General features: G+C 39.7%; 1 protein-coding gene across 1 annotated transcript; it reads left to right on the top strand.

The window, feature by feature from the left end:
* Nucleotides 1-547: 547 nt before the first annotated feature.
* ppp1r7 (protein phosphatase 1, regulatory (inhibitor) subunit 7) lies at nt 548-16,201 on the top strand. The gene is made up of 10 exons (XM_061920386.1): nt 548-701; nt 4,249-4,344; nt 8,144-8,199; nt 10,715-10,780; nt 10,955-11,085; nt 11,555-11,717; nt 11,786-11,902; nt 11,966-12,070; nt 12,137-12,223; nt 15,456-16,201. The coding sequence occupies exons 1-10, from the start codon at nt 662-664 to the stop codon at nt 15,630-15,632; spliced, it is 1,038 nt and encodes a 345-aa protein (XP_061776370.1). The 5' UTR covers nt 548-661; the 3' UTR covers nt 15,633-16,201.
* Nucleotides 16,202-17,410: the final 1,209 nt, after the last annotated feature.

Genomic DNA, 17,410 nt, shown 5'->3' with positions numbered 1-17,410 from the left:
CCCGCACAAAATGTTCATCCATTTTCTACTGCTTGTCCCTTTTGGGGACGCGGGGGTCGCTGGAGCCTATCTCAGCTGCATTCGGGCGGAAGGCGGGGTACACCCTGGACAAGCCGCCACCTCATTGCAGTGCAGAAAATATATTAAAACAAAAAATATTTTTTTTCTTCATTTTTTTCCATTTTCACTCATCTCTGAAAGAGGTCCAGGGAGCCACTATTCGGCGCTAAATAGCCGCATGCGGCTCTGGAGCCGCGAGTTGCTGACCCCTGCCCTAAACTGATACCTTGGGCAAATGCTGGTACATAACGTGCTGCTCCAAAATACAATAAAATAAAATAAAATAGAGCTAAGGGCATAAATGGAGAAAGCTAAAATTGTATAAATAACCAATACCCCAAAACGTTATATTTGAATTCGTATTACCTGTTTTACTTAACACAGTCACACACTGCCAGTCTGTTTAGGTTTTGGCAAATATCACATACATTTTTACAAAAATTAGAGAAGATTTTAATCAATCATTTTTCCTTTTTCGTAGGTCCTACAAAAATACAATTTAATTTTAAACAAATGTTGATTTTAGTGCCATCTTGCGGTACACCCTTGTAGTGCTGCCTTCTGATTGGCTGAGCCGTTGCCAGGACTGTTTACAGGAAACATGGCTTCCCTATCTGTTGTAGAGCCTCAAGAAATGGAAGGTGAGTACATATGCAAAGATGCCTGTTCCCCATCAGTACTATTATCCGGGGTAAATGTCACTAGTGGTGAGGAGCGACTTTTCAGTTGTGTGAGTTTATCCAAACTGTCGTTCTGCTTGTGTCTAAACAGATGTACACACCACGTATGCTAGCTCGCAGGCTAACAACAAGGGTCGTTGGCTGACGTTGTTCGCTAAACGTCCAACATGAAGCCACATTATACCGACAATCGACTTCCGATCCCTGCGTGATAATCCGTAATATACGAGATAATGTTCTTAAAATGTATGGAAATGTGCCAACACTGGTGACAGCTTGAAAACAGGCTGTGAGCTTAATTGCTACAGGCATGGTGGTGGTAGCACACCCACAACAACGAGTCGGTTCCAAATGATGTCCATTTGAGTGTATTGTAAACAGTGTGACGTTCCCCAATAGCACATATAATTGTACTTTAAAGGTATTTACAAGGAAACTGTACGATTAACCCACAGGTTCTCAAGCTTTTGGACTTAAGGGCCCAACTTTTCCACTACATCAGGGGTCTCAGACACGCGTACCGCGGGCCACAATTATTTTGCGGCCCCCACCTGAATATGAACGTTTAATGTTAGTACGGCCCGTAGGTTTTATATGAATGTCGCTCGACAGCGTTGTGTTATTTGGGTCCAAAATGACTCTTTCAACGTTCTGGGTTGCCTTCCCCTGCGTTGGTGGGAAAGCGGCAAATGAGTGAAAGCGACAGAGACGTTGCCATGGAGGCGGGGGTTTTGTTATGTGCCTGGCTGCAGTCACACCGCGACACCTGTCCGTCAGTAATAACAGTTCCCCATAACCTGGACCAATTCAAACCGTTATTTGTTTTTTTTTTATTGTTTGATTTGCATTGCCTCACACGATGAACCCTACATACATTTCTATAGGACGCTGGAAAACACTCCGGGAGCCCTCACTTTTTTCAATCCAATCCACTTTATTTATATAGCACATTTAAACAACAAGAATGTTTCCAAAGTGCTGCACAGCCATGTTAAAAACAATATTATGATCCACCAATGACTGAATAAAAACAAAAAATAAATAAATTATAAAAACAATGTAAAAATAAATACGATTTAAAAACATTTTAAAGGGTAAAATCAATTATAACAGTAAAATAGAAATCAAAAAGTATAAAAACACAGAGGACAACAGAGGACAGAGGACCACACAACTCACGTAGTGTTAAAAGCCAATGAATAAAAGTGGTTCTTAAGACGAGACTTAAAACTCTCCACTGCGGAAGCAGTTTGAACATGGAGGGGCAGAGTGTTCAAGAGCTTAGGGCCGACCACAGAGAAGGCCCTGTCTCCCCTGGGTTTAAGTCTGGTCTTGGGCACCACGAGCTGGAGCTGGCTCTCGGACCTCAGAGCGCGCGCAGGAGTGTAAATTTGGATGAGGTCCGTGATATACTGAGGTGCCAGTCCATGTAAAGATTTAAACACAAACAGCAATGTTTTAAAATCAATTCTAAAATGAACAGGGAGCCAGTGCAAGCCCTGAAGAATTGGGGTTATATGCTGGCGTTTCCTGGCCCCTGTTAAAAGTCGTGCTGCCGCGTTCTGGACTAACTGCAACCGGGAGAGAGCTTTTTGGCTAATGCAAGTATAAAGTGCATTGCAGTAGTCCAGGCGACTTCAAATGAAAGCATGCACGACTTGTTCAAAAAGGTTAAAAGATAAAAACGGTTGAACCTTTACAAAAAGACGAAGGTGATAAAAACACAATTTTAAAACACCATTGACTTGTTTGTCAAGTTTAAAATCGCTGTCTCTAGTGACGCCAAGGCTGGTGACTTTGGGACGCACATCATTTTGCAATGGTCCCAAGTCAGTGAGGGCCGGACCAAAAACTGAAATTTCCGTTTTTCCCTCATTCATTATTAAAACATTCTGTGCTAACCAAGCCTTGACGTCGCATAGACAGTTGAGAAGGGGTTTCGGGGCCGTGGCCTTTTGAAATTGGCATTTAAATTTGGCAGTCATCTGCATAAAAGTGATTAAACACTCCATGTTTCTTAAAAATCTCTCCAAGAGGGAGATTTTTGCACTCGTTATCCCGGTACTATGATCTGCCGACCGTCGTGTTGCTGTAGGGAGGAAAAGCGGAACGACACACACATTGCGGAAATAACATTATTCTCAGTGCGTTGGCTAAATACAAATACTTTCCACAACCCCAAACATGTCATTTTCAAAGCCTGCAGTGAAGAGAAAGGTTTCTGATGACCTAAGACAATTCCAGGAAGAGTGGGAGATGCAATATTTCTTTGTTGTGCACAAGGGCACCCCGACATGTCTTATTTGCAAAGAGAAAGTTGCGGTGCACAAAGACGACAATTTGAAACATCATTATACAACTAGAGATGCTGAAGAGTATGCAACATTTTTTTTAAGAAATCTTTTCTTGCGGTCCATCCTCACCCAGACTGCGCATCCAGTGGCCCCCAGGTAAAGTGAGTTTGAGAACCCTGCACTACATAGAGTCCCACGCCCACTTAAATATTAACACTAAAATAGTAATCTTACTCTTGATTTTAATCATATTCAAAATTACATCTAACCTACTGACAGTTCAACATGCTAAGATAACCTAATTATAACTAAATTGACATTATATCATAATGTATAAGATTCTTGAATCAAATCAAATCAAATTTTATTTATAGAGTGCTTTTCCATACATAAAAGAAATGAAATGCAAAGTGCTTTAAAAAGTTAAAAACAATACCCCGGTGACCCATATCCCCCATTATCACATACATAAGCACGGACACAGATACCAAACACACACACACGCAACATACACACATTCTGAACTATTTGGACCAATGATTGCATGCCTGAGTACAGAGGACACATGTGAGTAAACACTATCACAAGAGCCAACTGCACCAGGAGGTCATCAGACCATGACCACCAAGAAGCTGACAATGGCGCCCCCACAAGCACGTCCGATAACACCTGAGGCAGATGGCTCATCTAAGGAACGTTGGAAAATAAAAATAATAAAACTTGTAAAATAGTAAGAGCTATGTGTAGTGATAAAGAATAAAATACAAGTAAGACATTAAGATTAATAGAAAAAATATATATATGTATACGGTAAATAAATACATATAACTAAACCAAATCTTGCATAATAAGGATACAAAGTAAAATACAAATTACTTCAACAAAATAATATCAGGTAAAAGCCAAATCTAAAAGGTGGGTCTTAAGCCTGCTCTTAAAAACATGAAATTTCTCCGAATAAACCGTCGATAAAATATAAGTGCAAATGAAAATACAGCGTCACCACTTAAGTCATATTTTTTGCCCTTCAGAAACTTCTCAATGACTTAGGCCCCAGACCTCTTCTGTTTGTCTGATATTGTCATTACAAGTGGTGGAAAATGTGATTGAAAACAGCTAAGAAACAGATATTTTTTCGCGGCCCAACAAGGGGCAAGGGCCCTATGGTTAAGAAACACTAAACTAAACCATCAACTTTGAATGCTGATTTGTAGTGGATCGAAAGGGAGAGTCTGAAGAGTCCGGTGATGATGAGACCAGGAGGAAGAGCATAAATGGCGACATGGATCCAAATCAGCCGGCTGCGTCAGGTAAGTCCTTCACCCATCCATTTCTATACGACGTGTACTCATTTGGGGATGAGTAAGCAGGGGCTTATCCCAGCGGACTTTTGGGGTTAGCGGTCTGCGACATACTGGACTGCCAGTCAATCATGGGGCTCACATTCACATCCACAGACAATTGAGAGTCTCCAGTTAACATGCATGTTTTTGGGAAGTAGAAGGAAGTCAAAATCCTACGAGAACCCATGCAAACGAGAGAATATTATAATAATAATTTTTCAAAACCTTACTAATGCACATAGTTTTGATGTAGCAGCATTTGTTTGTTTCCGATGCTATTAAGCAATAAATAATAAGTAATAAAAATCAATTTACAAACTTAATTAGTTCTTCAATATAGTTTGTAAATCGAAAAAATTGTATAGTTAAGCATGGTACCCATAACAAACAATGTAAGTATGAATAATAGGTTTCAGCTTCGACTAATTTTAGTTAAGGTTTGTACTCTCTGAAGACTATAAATTGCTATGCTATGATCGTGATCGATGATGGCTATTAATTTCAGTTCGATCACAGAAATCAGGTGATAGCATATATCCTCGATTAAACATGGCGGATATGTCTGCTAGAAGATACTGCAGTAGTAAAAAGTAGGGAAGGAATGGTGCTTGGTATAATCCTGCATGAAACAATCTGCCTTTATTGATCGTGATTGTGCATGTGTCTGTGTGTGTGTTTGTGTACATGTGCATGTCGTGTTTGTGTGCGTGCGCGACCGCCCCTGTCCATCGTCGCGAAAGTCATAACGTAATTAATATTCAATCAGCGTTGTGCCTTTTCCTCCTTAAACAACTGGAAGTGCAGCCCAGAAGAATAAAATAAGCAAATACTGACCGTTTGAGTTCACGTTGTGCTGCGAGTAATCCTGCCCTGAATGCAGTCTCGCAGGTAGGCACAGAATGTTGTTGTGATTAAAGTACTATATTGGTCCCGACTGGGAAAATAAATACACCTTCTTAAGCCATTTCCACACGAACACAGATACTTAATAAATGCATACTTATCTGCGTTTAGGCCTCTTGTCCACTTACAAATGTATACTTTTGTCCTTAAAAACGCAGACTTTTGCAAACGCTGGCCAAAGTGTAGAGTTCCAAAACTCTCCGCTTAGGGTATGCGTGTACACGGGACAAACAGACACCTGTGATGACATCACAGTTGTGCGCTGTCATTTTCAAAGCTCAAGACTGCCTTGCTGACTGTAAACCATGTACGAGGACTTACTGTATATTTCAAAGGAAACATGCTGCTATTTTCACTCAACATTAATAAAAAAAAGTAACATCAAAAGGGGCTTTGCGACACTGCCGACAGCGCTAATGACAGTCAGCTGTTTTGGAAAAGATCGCTGCCGGACCTCCACCTGATGGGCCAACTTTGACAAGCAAGTCATAAGAAAGGTGCAACATCATCTCATGTTTTTAATCCTTAATTAACGACAGATCATGAAGTTAACTTACGTGCATTGCTTCCATTTGTGTAGATGGAGCTGGGAGCGACCGTGCACGTGCGTAAAAAGCGACCGAGCAACTAAAAAAAAAAATAATGCAATATTCTCCTTGTAGTGTGTACTGATGTTAAAGACTCAATACACTTTATTGCACATGTAATATATCAGTATATCGATCATTAAATGCTTTATAAATTTCAGAAGAGTTTTGCAGCAGCACACGAACAAACATGCTAAAGGGTTTCCTTGGCTCGTTAGTGCGTGCAGATTTTAGAAATAATATATACTTCACTGCACACTGCTCATGTGATCTGCGATGAGGTGGCGACTTGTCCAGGGTGTACCCGCCTTCCGCCCGATTGTAGCTGAGATAGGCACCAGCGACCCCAAAGGGAATAAGCGGTAGAAAATGAATGAATGCTAATGTGATATATCACAATGTTGCTGATTAAAAACATTTTATAATTCTATGAGTGTTGTGTTTTAGCAGCACAGGTGTGCTTGTATGCTTTAAACACTAAAAACAAAGAGGCTTAGTTTTACCTGGGCTATGTGTAAGTGCAGGCTGGTTTAAAGATAATGTACTTGTCAAAATAAACATTGTAATAACAGAGGTGTAATGCCACCAAGTCCGCCGTTCCTGCTTTTTTCAGGCACCTGATTGGACAAAATGTGCATGACATCAAGTGTATGTGTTGGTGTGTAGACGGAGACAGTTTTGAAACTACATTTGTGTGGATGGAGATTGAAACACTGTGTTCTTGTGGACATGGCCAGATTTTTTCCTGAAGGAATCAATAAAGTACTATCTAGATTCAATCAGAAAAAAAATACTTTTTGTTCAAATAATTTTTGAGTGTGTGGATGAAAACAATTAGTTCCTGACATAATTTTAAACTTCTTTTATGTGTTCGTACACATTGTATTATAGTACCACAAATTCAAGCAGCACTTTAATGTACTTTCATAAAATATGAGATACAGATATTGAGATTTAAAAAAACAAACAAATCTGGGTCACCGTTTGCCAAACCAATGGTGAGAATGGAATAAAATAGAATAGAAAGTACTTTATTGATCCCTGGGGGAAATTCAACAGAAGCACTGATGTATACAACTAATCAAATAATACAAATAACAATTTACCAAATAAAAGTGTTCTATTCAGTGCACCACTGATACTTTGTTTACTGCAGAATGAAGTATGTGATGGCAAGTAAAATAACAAAAGAACTTTGAGAAGCTAAAAAAATATTTCTCTTTAAATGCCCCCCACCCCTTTACCCCCAATCCTGCACGGAAATTGTAATATTTATCGAGATTGAATGATATAAAATAAATCGTGATAATTTTTTGGGCCATATCGTCCAGCCCAATAACAAACAAACATAACGGCTGATGGATCAACTTTCTATCTAAAAACGAGGAGAACTGTGCTGTACCGTACTGTGCTCTGCCAACATGTGCACACACAAAGAAGCCACTACGGTGCCCTCCCAAATGATCAGAAATCCTTAGGTTTACCAACCAAATTGCTACAAAAATAAACATTTAAAAAAGGTAATATCCACTCACATTGACAAGGAGCTGAATAAATGGAGCAGACAGACATAGGGAGAGAGAAGGAATCCCCCCATAACCTCTTTCGTATGTGTGTGTGTGTGTGTGTTTGTTCTCTTGTGTTTAAGGAGCGATACCTGTTGTATCTTTTCCTCGCTGTGCAATAAGTCTGCTCTGACAAATTTTTACAGAAAATTAAATTAATAAAACATTGCTACACGGTCAGAAAACCTGCTTTGTCAATCTTCGTCAGTCCTACTTGCGAGCGCCTTTAAAGTACAGTACAGTAGTATAGTCTTTTTTTTTTTTTTTATCCACAAGGATTTCCTCCTTTTTTACACGCTGGTCTGTTGTTTTTTTGGGGCTCATTTTGAGTTAGCAAAATGGACATTACAAGTCAAAAGGGGATACAATCACAAAAGTGACACACACCGAAGCGCTGAGACGTGAGTGTGTCTCGTGCAGAAAGTGATTGGATGGCTCCGCCTCCGCTACAATGCGTTTCGGTCTGCTGGCGTAAAAATTAATGAATGAATAGCGTTCTTACACAGAGACATAGCGCGCACGGAGGCATACTTGTGCCAGTTCAAGAGTTTGTAAATCTAAATGTTCGCAAATAGAAAGGGTTTGTACACTGAGGTTCCACTTTAGTCTCTCCAAGATATTCCTGTTCTGTCTCAGCCGAGTCTTGTCCTATAAGAGCATAGCTTGTTTTATTTACAATGATGATTTATTTCTGTGCATCATTTTTCATAGATAAGGAAGAGTCTCCTGTCGACATGGACACCATCACTTTGGACCCGGAAGAGGAGGTAAGAGGAGACTGTTGCTGGAATTAATATGTTTGGAGAAAAAAAGTAAGAAACAAGCAACTGCTGGGTTGCATATGACATTGTGTCCATTTTTCTTGTTCGCTGCTAATTCACATGATGGTCAGCAAGCTTGACCGTAACATTGAAACAAGTATGAGTGAGTGTAGTATATCCTTTTCCTTATTAGCGTCACCATCACAGCAGCACGACACTCGTTATGTTACTCAAATACGTTATAAGTCCAAATTGTCTTTCATGGATTTATGCTTGATTTGTGGATCCCTTCAGATGCAAATACACATGTTAAAATAAAATAAACAAAAAAAAAAAAGCAAAGATTGAACATAGAGCAAAAAGGCATAATATAATGAGAAATTCTGAAATCTTGATACTAATTACAAATACAGCAATTTTCTTTTTTTATTAGCCTATTTCATTACAAATGACATGATGACGTCACGCTATCACCATATTGGAAGAATATTAAGGACAGTATTGCTGGGTTACATATGACTTCACGTCCGCTTTGCTTCGTTGCGGTGCAGTGGAAGACAAGATTGAGCCAGGCGAAAGTGCTGCTGCTAAGTGTTGTTCTAGGTGTTCAAATCCATAAATCGAAAATATAGACATATATATTTTTTAAAGAAAAAACTTTGAGGTTTTATTATTGTCTGATTTTAGTTTAGGTTTTTTTCTCATTGTGCTTCTTGCTGGTGTTTTTTTGTAATATACGTGTTGCCAATGACAAACGAGTCGTCAAACAAGGTACACCTGCTAGATGTGGAGGTTCTGGGCTGGATGTGGAGCATCTGGGCTGGTGTAGTTACATGTGGTCTGCAGTGGTGAGGCCGGTTGGATGGACTGCCAAATTCTCTAAAACGCCTGTCAAGACAGTTTATGGTAGAGAAATGAACATTAAATTCACTAGCAACTGTTCTGGTAGACATCCCTGCAGTTAGCATGTCAACAGCATGCTCCCCTTAAAACTTGCAACATCTGTGACATTGTGATGTGTGATAAAACTGCAAATTTCAGTCCTTTTATTGTGGGCAGCCTATGGTACACCTGTGCAATGATCACGCTGTTTAATCAGCATCTTGATATGCCACACCTGTGAGGTGGGATGGATTATCTTGGCAAAGATAATCCATCCCATAATTTTTATTTTTTTTTATTTTTTTATTGTATTATTTTTTTTTTTTCCAAGATGGCGCTGCTGTAGTGGCTGCTGTAGGCAGGAGCTCTGTGCTCTTGTATCATCCTTTTGTGTTTCCCTCTTGTTTTCATATGTTATTATATATTTTTTTTTTGCATTTTGGTCCGGGACCCTTTGGGACTGTGTGACAAGGGGTGGCACTTTCGTGACCTCTGTGGTGCTTTTTTTTTTGTGGACTTCTGGATCTGCCTCCCGGGAGCCTTTTGGCCATGGAGACCAGCTGCTGGGTGTCTGCTACACCAGAGTCTGTTTGGAGGGACTGGAGGAGATGCGGATGAGGGGACAGGTCTGCGGAGCTAGCACTGAGCGCTGGGACGGAGAGGCTTCGCGGTGTCTTGGCTGGGTGAGCAGGTGTCGGACACCTCAGTCACCTTGGACGTATCCTCGCTCATCCATGCGGACTGGACACTGGCCGAGAGTGGAGTCGGCTGTCTTGGTTGCTTTGTTGGATCTGCTTCTGTCTCTGGCCATGCTCCCTCCTCCCCAGCGGACGATGGCGTGGAACACCGCAGAGGCCACCACATTGGATATGTTTCTTTTACTTTTTATTCATAGCTGTATGTAGAAGTGTCTGATTGTATCTGCTGCTTTAATGTCCTTTGTGTTCTTTGATGTTTGATGTTTCCCTCTTACACACATGTAAGAGGGATGTGTACTATGGCTATGAGTTGTTCTTTTCCCTTGGCCTCAGTCTGCACCCCCACTCCAGGGCCTAGGCTAAGACCGATTTTTTATTTTTTTATCTTATTTTAATCTTCTATTTTTTTTCTCCCCCCACCCCCTTGTTTACCTGTATGTCATCTTTTTTGTAAGGGGCGCTGGAAGCCGCCAGACCCGTCAGCGATCCTGTTCTGTCTCCCTGTAATGTTTGTCTGATCTTTAATGGGATTGTGCTGAAAATTGTAATTTTCCTGAAGGAACTCTCCTGACGGAATAAATAAAGTACTATCTAATCTAATCTAATCTAAAGAGGAAGTGCTCACTAACAGATTTAGACAGATTTGTGAACAATATTTGAGAGGAATAGGTTTTTTTTCGGTATATAGTAAAAGTTTTAGATCTTTAAATTCATCTCATGAAAATTAGGAGCAAAAACTGTTGTGTTTATATTTTTGTTCATTATAAATTAACACAAAATTGCGGACTGTAATATTTGCCTTGCTAGCTTCCTGTTGCAATCGAGTGAGGATGACGTTGGACTCGGTAACAGACGGACAGGCGTCGGTCCTAAGGCGGCAGACTACTGAGATGTTAGTATAATTACTAACCCAATTACTAATGTCTTTTGTTTTTTAACAGGATGTTGATCTTGTTCATTGTCGTATTGGAAAAATTGAAGGACTGGAAGTACTACAGAAAGTTAAAGTAAGTCCTTGGTACACTAACATATGACTGCATGTAAATGTGAAGCTCCTTTGCTTAACATTGTTGAGAATTCCAGAAACTAATAAACACTGACTGAAAGGTATTTTTTTTAAAAAGAATCTATTTTTCAGATCGCGTTCTCTGATTGTGTCAATCTTTTCTTTGTCCACGCAGACTCTCTCCTTACGACAGAATCTTATTAAAAAGATAGAAAACCTCGACAGTTTGACCTCGCTGCGGGAGCTTGATTTGTACGACAATCAAATCCGCAAGTTGGAGAACATCAACAAGCTCACAGAGTTGGAGTAAGTCTTCAGAAATGACCCTTATAACTCTATTGAGGAACCTACAAAGTTGAGCACAATTCATCTCCTGATGCTGGAGCATGCAGAGCAATACTGTCACCTAGTAGCTTTTTGTAGATATTGCTGAGATTAGTAAAGCGTTGCGATATTTACTGTGTGTGCGTTTCTCCGAGGGCCTGGATTCTTTATGTTGCTGTGAGTTTCATATCTGGTTCGATGGTTATCATCACAAGTTTTCTTTTAGCTTTTACTGGTGCCCCTCTATTGTGGCATCTCCAAAAAAAAAAAAAACACGTTTGTGATTTTAAGTCCTATACTCGTTGAGTTTTGAAGATGTTGGTTAAACTTTTAAATGGTACAGCTTTTAGAGGTTCTCCTGCACTGTGTTAGTTTGTTCAGTTGTGTTTTATCATGATGCTGCTTAAATTTACTTTGTACAGTAAGTGGATTTTATTTGAATCCACTGCAGGCAGCTTGACCTGTCCTTCAACCTTTTACGGAAGATGGAAGGTTTGGATCAGCTGACTCAGCTTAAGAAACTTTTTTTGCTTCACAACAAAATCAACGGCATCGCCAATTTGGACCACTTCACATGTCTGGAAATGTTGGAGCTGGGCTCCAATCGTATTCGAGTATGTTCTGGTTACACGTACACACACACACCTGAGACATTATAATGACATATTTGTGTTGTTCAAAGGTCATAGAGAACCTGGACTCCCTCACATCTTTGCAAAGCTTATTTCTTGGTACCAATAAGATCAACAAGCTGCAGAACATGGACTGTTTACACAGCCTGACGGTGTTAAGCATTCAGGTACTTGCACAGTTCAACTAATTGCTCGTGAGACCTTGCTAACTTCTTTGCATCCTTTTTAAGAGTAATCGGATTACTAAAATGGAGGGGCTGCACAACCTCGTCAGTTTGCGAGAGCTCTACCTGAGCCACAATGGCATTGAGGTCATCGAGGGTTTGGAGAACAATGTAAGTTTAAAACATGCTGGAAATGTTCGATGTATTAAACGTCACACTCCCCCTCACCCTGTTTAGAAAAAGCTGACAACTCTGGACATAGCAGCCAACAGAGTGAAGAAGATTGAAAACATCAGTCATCTGACAGAGTTGCAGGAGTTCTGGGTATGGCCCTTTCATTGTGCATCATACTCCAATCTCATTCAATTCCTTAAGTGTCGCACAGTAGTCCCCCCTGAAAGTTGTTTAAAAAAAAAAAAAAAAAGACATGCCTTTATGCACAAATATGGCTCTTGAACCAAAGACATAAAGAAAAGAGGAAATTGACTATCTTTGTTTGAAGTACTCGACAAACAAAAGTTGAATAATATATAACTTTACTTTCACTGTTGCAGGATAGCAGGATCAGTTAAGCATATCCTAACAATTAGCAACATTATAACATTGTAAATAAAAAGTACAATACCAAAAAAAATACCCAAGTAATTGGGAACATATCCTTATATGCATATTTGTGTGTGCAGTGTGTTTTTGGAGAGGTAATCTTAAAGTACCACATGGGTGGGTGAGGTAAGGGATGGATTTCACAGCTTGGAGGTCAAAGATGTTTTTTGAGCCTGTTGTTTCAAAACCAGCGGTGTCGAAACTTTTTCCAGTAAGGGTTGCAAAGAGAAAAATATAAGCCACACACATTTTGTACATCCGAGATGCTAATATCAATACACCCATCAATCCATCCATTCATTTTCTACAGAGTGCAAAATGTAGATCCATATACAGTGGATCCGGAAAGTATTCACAGCGCTTCACGTTTTTCACATTTTGTTATGTTACATCCTTATACAAGAATTGAATACATTTATTTTTGTTCTCTACACACAATACTAAATTGGGATGTAAGGGCCTCAAATTTCACAGTACGATATTGTCACAATATTAAGGCCACAGTACAATAATATTGTAGTATAAATCCCCTACAAAAAACACCTTAAAAATGCCATTGTGCGTAAAATAATGTGGCCGGAATCTTAGGATGAAGTAAACACTCTTAATGTAATTGAACACAAACATAATGCTTAAATGTTTTATTCATATTTATTACAATAAACATGATTTTTTTTTAAAGTGCACAGAATTGTGCAGCGACATCCACTGTTTCTACCATCTATCCATCCATTTTCTACCGCTTGTCCCTTTCGGGGTCGCGGGGGGTGTTGGAGCCTATCGCCAACTGCATTCCGGCGGAAGGAGGGGTACACCCTGGATAAGTCGCCACCTCATCGCAGGCCCACCACAGATTAGACATATTAAAAAAATATTTAGTCGCGTGTCTTTAAAGTGACAGTGTAAAACCATAAGGTTCACTTTAGTGTCTTTCAACTTTTATTTTCTTAGAAGCTGAGTCTTCCTCAATGGACATGTTTATATCAATTTGGAATATGCTGTTTCTCAGGAAAGTTAACAGTCAATTTAACTTTAATTAATGTTAATACACTAACAATCTGATGTTTGGATTCCGCTGGCTTCAAATATCTTTTCTGGATGACAGTTCGGCGAATACAGCTGGACAGTATGTAGGTTAATTTTTGTCTTTTATTACGAAAGCTTTTTTGATTGGAATCAGACAGTAATGCTAAAAAGATCCGCATTTTGAAATGGAGGAGAAAAAAAGTCCTCCTTTCTGTCCAATATCACATGAAAAAGGTTGGTTTTTGGCATCTTATTTGTCCAGCTTCCATACTCCTTTTTATACACTTTATAAGAAATACATTTGCGGCAAACTCCGTAGCTTGCTAGCTTGTGCACGCCAGTTTTCTAAGACTCTTATTTTGTTAGCGCAGGCAGGATAAAGCAGCGCTTTTATTGTGAAGATAGGAACTCTGCAGTCGGTCTTTAGAATTTTGAAGGCAGGTATGGCACGAGAGTCTGTTGAAATAAAAAGTGTTTCTGGCCTTCCTGTCGGTTATTTTTTCCTAATAATCATCTCACAAGACTCTCGGGTGCTGTGAATTTCAGTCAAGTGACGAAAGTGACGTCTTGGTGAAGATAGATCATCGCTCATTTTTAGGTGTATATTTTTAATGCCTGACTGGCAATCGACTGACCCACCCTCCGCCATCGACTGGTAGCTCACGATCGACGTAATGGGCACCCCTGGCCTAAAAGCTGAAATATACTTGCGCATCAAGTGGCTTGTTTAAGCGACGCTGTCTTGCTCCTCCTCCTGCGTACCCTCCCGCTGAACCTGACGTGCACCTCCCAAAAATTCTGACTTCGCTTCAGCTGCGATGTGGGCCGCACAGCTGTGATTGGTCAGTTTTTGCCAAAGAGGATCCCTGAGCACAGGAAAGTAGAGGTGCTTGAAATGCACAAATTATTGTAGGAGATAAAGCAACAGTGATTGAACATTTGCATACAAACTGATACTGATGTTGTTTTTCAGCTATATTGTTGTTGCGTCCAGAAGAAGTCATACAAAGTACGACGCTCTTTTTAACTTTTATGCCAATCTTGTTCCAACAACAGGTTCAGTTCCGAAACATATTCTTTCCCATGTACACACTATTGTAGCCGTTTTTTCTCCCACACAAAACCCTTCTTCATTCTGAGTCACTCACCTTCCAAACACGGTATGTTCACGTCCATGGAAAGTCTGAACACCAATAACACATAAACTAAAATATTAACACCAGCAGTTTTGTTTTTAATTACAAAGCTCTCTCTTGTCCCATGTCCCGAAAAGCCAAATAGTGTTACAAATTTGCCCATCTTCCCGACTTGTTCAGAAGTTGCACAGTCGATCTTCACAAACATCTTTTCCTCCTGTTTATGAGTAAACTTTAAAAGTAAACCGATGTTTCTGAATGATTATCTCCAGTGCCAATAAAGATGCCGATGTTGTTGTCATTGCTCACTCTTCAAATATCTGGTTAATGACAGCTGCCATAGCTCCTTCAGGAGACACTGCTCTTCAGTGTTTTGGAAGAAAATTGTAAGTCAGGCGCCAGCCCTCACCGAAGAGGTATACACAAATCAAGATGCTGTCAGAGGGAACGTAAGCTACATGATGCAAGAGTATAATTCAGTCTTAAACCCTCACCAAAATGGCTGTCATCTTACAGAATTATGTGGTCTTTTATGGTTTTCACGTGTCCTGCCATAACAGTTTTCAAAAGCATATACATGCTTGCAAGATTTGTTAGTTTTCCAGTGTTGTAAAGCAATCAAAAAGGGGATTTATTTGCTGTAATAATTATAATAGTGGGGAAAAATAACAACAAGAAGCAATTTCCCTCCACATCCCATGCACCCTTGCATGTTGCCATATTTTTTGACACCGCTGTCTGAAAGAGTCTAGCACAAAGTCCAAATGTCCTGACTGAACTCTCACTCCCAGATGAATGACAACCAGATTGACAACTGGTCTGACCTGGACGAGCTGAAGAACGCCAAGTCTCTGGAGACGGTGTACCTGGAAAGAAACCCACTACAGAAGGACCCGCAGTACCGGCGAAAGATCATGCTTGCACTCCCCAGCGTCCGCCAAATTGACGCCACCTTTATCCGCTTTTGAAGTGCAGTATGTACAATCCACGTGACTTATTTACAGTGTTCACCCTCGAGTCACAAAAAAAAATTATCATTTTGTATGCATTGGCCTTGTTCCTTATACAAAAGATAAAGTCACACAGCTTACTCAATATACATGAATGCACTCATTCACGACATGAGCAATTGTGTGGAAGCTCATATATTTACAATGCTGGATATTAACTGTGAAAAATCACGAGAATCACATTTGTTTTCTGCACTTGTTGTACTCTTCATGAAAATCCCAAACGGCATATTTTAAGATGCACTGCAAGAAAGAGAAGACTTAACAGTTCCAAAGTCACGCCATCGGAATACTTAAAAACACTCCCGAACCAGGTATTAAAGACAAAAGATGCTACTTTTATTTTGCTTTTTTCCTGTTTTTGAAGATATTTACAACAAAACCTGATGAATGTCCAGCAGTGTAGTAGTCTATTCCTCCTCTTTCACAAGAGTGACCTCCCTGTAGTAAAATAAAGCTCTTGAGAATGTAACATCACTGTCTAATATAGTAATAATACTTTTTTGTAATACAGCACTGATCACTTATTTGGTTCCTTCTTATTTTCGCCTCATTGGACTTTGTTTAGAGTGAAACGAAGCTTTGTAAAGGCGAAACGCTTTTACTGATGCAGTTTTTACCTCAAGTTCTTGGACCAGACTTGTAAATGTATACATGCTGCAGTGACACATTCTGTATTATTTATTGATACCCTCATTAAAAGTGAGGATTACTTAGTTCCTTGTAAATAATGCAATTGATTTCATCACTATAAATTAAATGTAGGAGTTGGCGACTGGAAAAAACAAAAACATGAATATTTCAAATAACATACGTTGTTATGAATGTGATGGCATTCGGTTTCAACGAAAGTATGTCTACAACGGCAAGTGGGATTAAAATTGTCAATGTGTATTTGTAAGCCTTTAGTAATTTTTGACATTTCATCGCTTTTTTTTTGTATGGCAGGACAAGTTATATGACAGTGGTTCAGATATACTGCAGTACATAAATCACAGGGTTTTGGACTTTGTTTGAAATGGAATGTATTATGCAAACAACAATAAATGTACAGCATCAAGAAAGTTTTCCTTGTAATCTATAAGACATGAACTGGTTAAGTAACTACTAACGTTTTGAATTTAAATGACAACAGGAGCATGGCAAAGAAAAAAAGGAGTAGGAAGAAGCAGATTTTCGACAGGTCCCCCTTCTCCTCAGTGTCTAGTTTTTTAACTTTCTATATTTAATATGGTCATACATTGTAATAGTTGAAATCAATAAATAATGTTAAAGCTTACTCAGTAACACAAATGATAAATACAAAAATAAATAATTGACAGAAATATAATGCAATAAACTCAAAGCATTGCCCTGTCATTGTAAATGCTGAAAATAAATACTGAATATAATACTGTATGAAATATTGTAAATGATGAATGAGTTCAAGATCTATTGGATCAGACTTTCAGGTTTCCATTACATTATGACGTGTATCAATGTTCCATCCATCCATTAATCTTCCGCTTATCCGAGGTCGGGTCGCGGGGGCAGCAGCCTAAGCAGGTAAGCCCAGACTTCCCTCTCCCCAGCCACTTCGTCTAGCTCTTCCCGGAGGATCCCGAGGCGTTCCCAGGCCAGCCGGGAGACATAGTCTTCCCAACGTGTCCTGGGTCTTCCCCGTGGCCTCCTACATGTTGGATGTGCCCTAAACACCTCCCTAGGGAGGCGTTCGGGTGGAATCCTGACCAGATGCC

This window comes from Nerophis ophidion, linkage group LG14 (genome assembly GCF_033978795.1).
Source record: "Nerophis ophidion isolate RoL-2023_Sa linkage group LG14, RoL_Noph_v1.0, whole genome shotgun sequence".
Taxonomy (NCBI): domain Eukaryota; kingdom Metazoa; phylum Chordata; class Actinopteri; order Syngnathiformes; family Syngnathidae; genus Nerophis; species Nerophis ophidion.
This window is presented reverse-complemented; position numbering and strand designations above follow the sequence as displayed.